The 7,373-nt window shown below is 42.2% G+C and overlaps 1 protein-coding gene across 1 annotated transcript; it reads right to left on the reverse strand.

The window, feature by feature from the left end:
- Nucleotides 1-2,353: 2,353 nt before the first annotated feature.
- Nucleotides 2,354-3,942, reverse strand: LOC147419644 (uncharacterized). Its single transcript, XM_086505622.1, has one exon. The coding sequence runs from the start codon at nt 3,344-3,346 to the stop codon at nt 2,699-2,701; it is 648 nt and encodes a 215-aa protein (XP_086361748.1). The 5' UTR covers nt 3,347-3,942; the 3' UTR covers nt 2,354-2,698.
- Nucleotides 3,943-7,373: the final 3,431 nt, after the last annotated feature.

The raw sequence follows: 7,373 nt of genomic DNA on the forward strand, positions 1-7,373 counted from the left end.
GAGAGAATAAAATGTTTAAGGGTGTAAGAGCAATCTAAAAAGACACTAAAGTTACACAACAAGTCTTTAACACTTGAATAACTATGGAATGGAGAGAGAGAGAGAGAGAGAGAGAGAGAGAGAGAGAGGAGAAGAAGAAGAAGAAGAACAATAAAAATTTTAATCCCATAGGAACAATCCCAGAAGATATATATGGCAACTTGGGTGAGAATAAAGTTATTTTTGTTTCATCTTCTAACTCCTCTCTCTCTCTCTCTCTCTCTCTCTCTCTCTCTCTCACGCACGCACACACGCACGCGCACACACACACACGTGCGTCTTGAAAAAAGAAGAATTTAAAATATTGTAGGAGTGATCCAATGAGATCTCAAAGATCTATTAGATGGTCTCAAGTTCACGACGTTAGAGAGAGAGAGAGAGAGAGAGAGAGACCAATCATAGCCATCTATACTTTACTTTACAGAGATTGAGAAAAATGGGTTTGCTCATCCTTTTTATGTATTGACTTGAGGTCATCACTTCAACCGTAGTGCCAATTTTTCAACTACTATACCGCGATGACAGGTCATGTGTGTATGCACACATGAGCTCCAGCTATCCATCTAATATGTGTGTGTGTGTGTGTGTGTGTGTGTGTGTGTGTGTGAGAGAGAGAGAGAGAGAGAGAGAGAGGGTTTGGGGGGGGCACGTAAGTTTTGAATGTCATAGTTATTGTACTATAACAACAACAAGAGGATTCAAGACCTGTGTGACAAATCTTCGATATAAGAATATATATATGCATACACACACACATATATATATATGTATATGTATATATGTATGTATACACATACATATGTATATACATATGGCTGAAAGCAAGGGATGGTGGTACAAAAAAAGGATCAATTTTTTCTCCACTTTATTGGTACCACTGAAAAAGTGGGGACTGGTAAAATTTTTGTAGTTTGTGTCAAAACTTGTCCGACATTCTATTTTGATATCCCTCTTTTAAATATGTATCCAATGATATATAATATAATAACTAATTTCTTTTATGACTTGGATAAATCGCATTGCAAAGATTTGTCAAAGTACCATCAAAAGATATTGTCAAAGATAACCAATTTTGTACCACCATCCCTTGCTTTTAGCCATATACACACGCACACACACACACAAATACACACACACATATATATGTGTGTGTGTGTGTGTGTGTGTGTATACTCAAGTAGGGTATAATACTCATATTCTCAAATTTTCAAGAAACCTAATGTGTACACAAAAAGAGGTTGTTCTACATTGCCTCAATGTCCAATCACACATTTAACAGAGCAACAATTAAGCCAAATGGTTGGTATAGTATAGATTGTACGCAAGGAAATAGGCTCAAGCTGGTTGAATACAATCTGCTCTCTCAAAGAGGAATATGGTATTGTACTTAGAGAATAAAGATAGATAGAGATCAATGGCATGCATGATTTTACACCACATCCTTCAATCTAGCATAATGGCCAAAACTCCTACAAAAATAAACAATTGAGCAACCTTACTTTGCTTTCATTTCTATCACATTTTAAGATGCAAATGATGTGAAAGTGTACATGAACAAATAGTGTGCATTTTATCCTACTAAGCCTTTTATGTATTGTTGTGATTAGATGATGACGTAAACCATTACCATGCTTGTGAACATAGATAGAGATCCAAGAGAAGCATCTAGAGAGCAGAATAGATGTAATCATATTCTTAATATCAAAAGAATGTCATCTCATCTCTTTAAAACTTGAAGCTTTTCTGATACATTGGAAACTATGAGCCCTTATATTTTCACAATTCTACTCTTAAAGATGAAAAGTTTTATAATTACACATTGTAACAATTATGGGTCTTCATCTTTAAAAACTTGCTAGCTTACCCAGTTTGTACTTCTCGAATTGGTAGCACTTTTGTCAACTCTAGGTAGACCAAGAGAAAGATAGTCTTCTTGCCATATAAGAAGTTATGATGTGCACTTCTACCATGTCTTGCTTATAAGAAAGATATAAGGATAGAAGTAAGTAAGAGAGTGGAGTAGAGACATTAAATTCAATTGTGTTCCTATTGTTGAAACCATTTCTAAAACCCACTCCATTTTATTAAAAAAAAACATTATTGTTACATTGATTTCAGACGGCATTCATCTCTTTACACCATGCTAACTTACTTAATCTGCATAATCAACATTGGTAGCATTGTTAAACCAAGATACACAAAAAGGAGGAGACTCTCTCTCTCTCTCTCTCTCTCTCTCTCTCTCCCCCACAATAGAAGTAGAGCACTCTTAAGTTTTTTGAACAAGAATTATCACCTTATGAAAAACAATGTCTACGAGAAACTCCCAAGCTTGATATCATAGAATGCTTTGTGGAATTTTACATATATTTATGTTTGTTAAAATCTTCAAGAGGTTGTGTAATGCATTACTTTTAGAAATGCAATAGAATATACATGTAGGAATAGAGTATTGATAGCGATGTTTCTTTGTCCTCAGCAACGTACGGATCACATACTAGTTTCTTTGGAAGGCAGGTCATTATGACTCATGAGAGAGAGACGTACATCATTCATTTCAAATTATGTTCACACGGTTGAATGGGCCTCTTCAGGCACAAAGAATGAAACCGAACAAAATTAAGACAATGAGCGCTCAGGGGAGGAAGCAGACTCACAGCTATCCTCCACTAGGCACCTTGCACTTTCCCTGCTGTGAACTGCAAAGCCTGGGCAAAGACGCAGCGTAGAAGACATTGGCATGCGACTCACAATGCTGCCAACAACCCTCATCAAAATTCATGGAGTAGCTCACAGGATCGTAATGGAAGCTAGCTGCCTTCTGCACTTGCCCCATCTTCCTTACCTTCGCCCTCACTCTCCTCAGAAGCTTCTTCAATCTTTCTGGCGCTCTGCGCAATAGGTTCCCACTGCTCTCTCCTGCTACCCACTCGTCACTTCCAAGCTTTCTCCTCTTGTTCGCACCCTCTTCCCACCATTGCAGCACCTCTTTCTCTTCCTTGCAGCATTTCTTTCTGTGATCTTTCCCACTCTGCAATCCCACTTCCAACAGGTAATCTGCATTCGCATCCACCGTTCCCTCATCTCTCACACTCGTTCTTATGCCGCACACGTAAAACCTCATAAAGAATGCCACTGCTCGCTGCCTCTTTAAGTTAGAGGTAGCGCCATGACCATCCTCTGAGCAAAACATTGAAGAATTTGAAGACGAGTGAGATAGAGCATCCTCTGCATCTGCATCAGAAGAATTACCCGTGCAAACCTTCTGGGAAGAATAGACCCGACACGCAGCAAGGAAGCAATCCATTTCGCTTGCAGAAATGCGACCAAGGGAACTGTGTAAAACGTTGCAAATGGTCAAGCTTAGAGTAACACAGATGCCGTCATCCTTGCATGCCAAGGAAGACAGAGCTTCCTGTATGGAGGAAGTGCCAAGAAAGTTCTTCGAACGCCATAGCTGACGGGAAAGAAAGCTTCACACGCACACTTCAAAGGCGATAGCTGGCGGTGGAAACTTCCGAAGCTACATACGAAGCAACAGAGCGAGACGCTAGGAAAGAGAAGGAGAACATCCAAGTCGCCACAGCTGCTGCAGACCTCCTGCGCTGTGAAGCATGTAGAGTTTCGCGTGCGCGAATTAAGATGCAGAATGCGAAAGTGTCGGCTTCTACATAAAGAAGGGCGCATAAAGAGGCGCAGGGCGGAGAGCTGACTTGGACAAACTTCATAATGACGTGGAGCAAGGAGAAGCAGATGACCTGTCTCAAAATAGAGACGTGGGCAAGAGTTCTTAGCAGACTGCCGATGTGGACCATGAAAGCTGTCACAATATTTGCAAATTGGATTCTTATACGTTATGGCACGAACCCGACTCTCGTTCACACTAACGGTCCTAATCCTCTCCACTCTCTCTCTTAGAGCCTGGTCGCGTACGCCTGCTCAATAGCATTCCAGCCCGGTCATCCGGTTGATGAGACGCGCCATTATTGGCTGCAACGGGCTGGTCAACTGCTGAAGCAAAGGTTGAAAAAACGAAAGAGTGCATTTAGCAGGGCGGCTGCTCTACAAAGTGGAGAATCGTGGTGTTTACGAGCAATCTTTGTGTTCACGAGAGAATCCGAGCAGGTTTCGAGAGAATTAAATAGATGTGACTTAACTTTCTCTCTCTACTTTTACCTGCTGGCAACCGGCTAACGAGCAGGATATCGCGCCATGCGACCAGGCCCTTACATATCCTTTGTACTAGTAGGTTCTCTAATTTATCAGTTGGAATCTGCCCAGATGCCATTTGGTGGAAGCTTTCCCTTCAGGGTTACACCCCATCAAAACCGAATAGCCTGGATTCGAACTTTTGACAGATCGTAAAGTAGAGTCAACTGATTGCTGGTGTAAGCCATCCCAACACATGACCACGTTGCACCATTGGAGCCTCCTCATTTAACAAAAAATATATCGAACCCCCAATGTACTAATGGTCAACCTGCTCGTGACCAGCTCCTCCCCAAAACACCTCTCGCGCTTCCCCTCCCTCCGCCTTGCTGATGTCGACGACTGCATCCCCAACTGCTGGTGTCGACAGACTGCATCCCAAGTGTTGTCCACGCACTTCATTAACATATAAAACTTTGCATGCCCTGTTATTTGTGTTTTCTTTCGATAGGGAATCACCCACATGCGCGCCAGTGGGAGCAGAAGGAACATAGGCACTGAGAGAGAGAGAGAGAGAGAGAGAGAGAGAGAGAGAGAGAGAGAGAGAGAGAGAGAGAGAGAGAGAGAGAGAGAGAGAGAGAGAGAGAGCATCGTCGCTCCACATGTGCGGTACATTCGAAAGGGAGTTGCCATGTAGCTTGAGAGAATGAGAGTTGCCATGTAGAATCTCACCATATTCACGTTAATTCAACCTTTTTCAAGATCGTGACCACATACTCTCTTGCGTTAAAACTCTCTTCTCTCTTCTTCTTCTTCTCTCTCATAACCTTTTCTATGCAGTGGTCACACGATGCTTAGCCTGAGCTGAAACGAATCCGTCGACAGATGCTCAACTTTTCACATGCCACCTCTCCGCTCTTTTACGTGGACAGATAATGTCCGTGAATGTTCGATGCGCACGCTCATTGCATTGTAAAGAGAGGGGAAGGGGGGGATTGCCCAATTTGCTTGGGGGTTGGAGAGTGGAGCTCTGTAGTCAAGGCCTTTCCTCTCCATGTGGATGCAACCCTTTGTTGTATTCGCCTTTGCCCCTCTTTTATTGTGTTGACTATGTCCTCTCCTCCCCCTCTAGCAATCTCGCCCCCTCCTCTCAGGGGGGGGTGAGGCTCATGGAACTCCACGAAGCACTATGTAATGGCCTTGTGAACATTGCTCATGCAAGTTCGAGGATCCAAGTACAGCCTACTAACATAGTCCCTAATCCATTGTGTGAGGTTCTCCCCATTGGGGCTATAGCCTTCTCCACAGCTCCTGAGCAGGAAGACACAGACTTCCGAGGAGTGGGCTTTGGGCCTCATCTGTCATCGTATGCTTTCATCCTCAAAAATTTGCTTCAGGTAATGTGCTTCGTACCCATGCTAACTTAATGTCTGAAATTAACCCTATTAATATTCAAGAAGACATCACAGAGTTCTCTAAGCAACTGCAATAGGCCAGTGAGATTGAAACAGAACTTCAAGGCAATAAGGATACTGGAGGAGAGTTTCCCTCCCAACCTCAGAACCCTACATCTCCCTTTGAAGGGGTATCTGAAGATGAGGAGAATAGAACGGCCGATCAAGGTAATGAGCAGGTTTATGAAGATGCAGTGGTTATTCCCCTCAAGGAGATTGAATTGTGGCACTCTCAAATACAAGACATAGTAGTTATTGGTCTCTTGCATGGGACCAAGCCTTCTATGGTGGCTTAAAGAAATTGGATGGCTCATAATTGGCAAAATAGGAATATTAAGGTATCCCATGCGCAATACCTACCATAACTATTTGTTCTTCTATGAAAATTCTAATGCAGCTCTAGAGATAACTAGCCAGGGACAGTGGATTATTAGAAATTCCCCTTTGTCAATATTCAATTGATATCAAGGTTTTAATCCCAGAAGTCCCGAACCTACTAAAGCTCCAGTCTAGGTCAATTTTCTTGACCTCCCTGGTAACTTTATCCATAGTTAAAGAGCATGGGGGCAAATGTGGACAGAGTCCTAGGGCAAAGAGCAAGGGTTGGAATCAATCCCAAATGGGATTGATTCCAACTGTTAATTGAGGTTGATTTGTAGGCAGATTTAAAATCTTTGATCCCAATTAAAGAATCTACAAGGAATCTTCTCCATCTTCAGAAAATCTTATATAAGAACTGGCCTAATGCATGCTTCCATTGTATGAGACACGATCACTATATAAAAGATTGTCCTGATCTCAATCCACCCCAACCACCTCAGGAGGAGCCCCAACAAGAAAATAAAGAAGCCTTTCAACATGTTCAGAGGAGAAGCAATGCCATGAACATAAGGAATTCCAGTCAAAAGGAACAAGAATAGCTTCAGCCCTCTCCTGCAAGAGGTCTTTGACCCCTTCAATTATGACCTGCAGGAAGATGAGCCCAATACCTCAGAACAAAAGGAAGGGGAATTTTTCAACGACAGAGGATAAAGAGGGGGGAAATGCAACTTCTCCCAAGGCTGCACTTAATCATAATGGTACATCATGACAAAAGCTTCCCACTCCTCCTGACAATCCCATGGGTCAAACTAGAGGATTGTCTTCTACTAAAACATCAGACTCTGAGGAGCCATTTGTGCCCAGCACTCAGATCAAAGACAAGAATATAGAGGAAATGAGTTCTTTGAATCTCAACTGCAAGAGCAAGACAAATAAGCTAAAGCCCAACTAAGTTGTGAACCTAACAAGTCTGTTGACATCTTGATGACACAAGCAGAAGAAGAGAGACTACCAATGGCTCCAAACTTCACTTCAAAAAGGAAGAAGGAGTCCTCAAAGTACCCAACTAGAACTTCAGTCTCCACTAAACCAGCAAAAAGTAGTAAAAAATGAAGCGCCCTAATATCAAAGCCTTCACTTTTAACTGCAAAGGGTCTTACAAATCCTCTTAGAGCCCCTGTCCTTAAAAAATGGGTTTTTGATACTAAACTTAGGCCTCACTTCATCGGTTTGCAGGAGCTCAAGGTTAATGGAGCCAATCTAACATCTAACCTGCAAAGAATTTATTGGAATTAGGGTTGTAGGAAAACACGCACAGCTTGGAAAAGACGAAGGAAGCTCAAGGCACACAACAGAGAGTGTATTACTTAGTGTGCAATGGAAAGATAGATAGCCCTAGAATGATGGGCA

Source organism: Adiantum capillus-veneris, chromosome 29 (assembly GCF_014529385.1).
Source record: "Adiantum capillus-veneris isolate H3 chromosome 29, ASM1452938v2, whole genome shotgun sequence".
Taxonomy (NCBI): Eukaryota; Viridiplantae; Streptophyta; class Polypodiopsida; order Polypodiales; family Pteridaceae; genus Adiantum; species Adiantum capillus-veneris.

Excerpts from the sequence above, each read along its gene's own strand:
- LOC147419644 (XM_086505622.1), bottom strand. The coding sequence starts at position 3,346 with ATGGATTGCTTCCTTGCTGCGTGTCGGGTCTATTCTTCCCAGAAGGTT.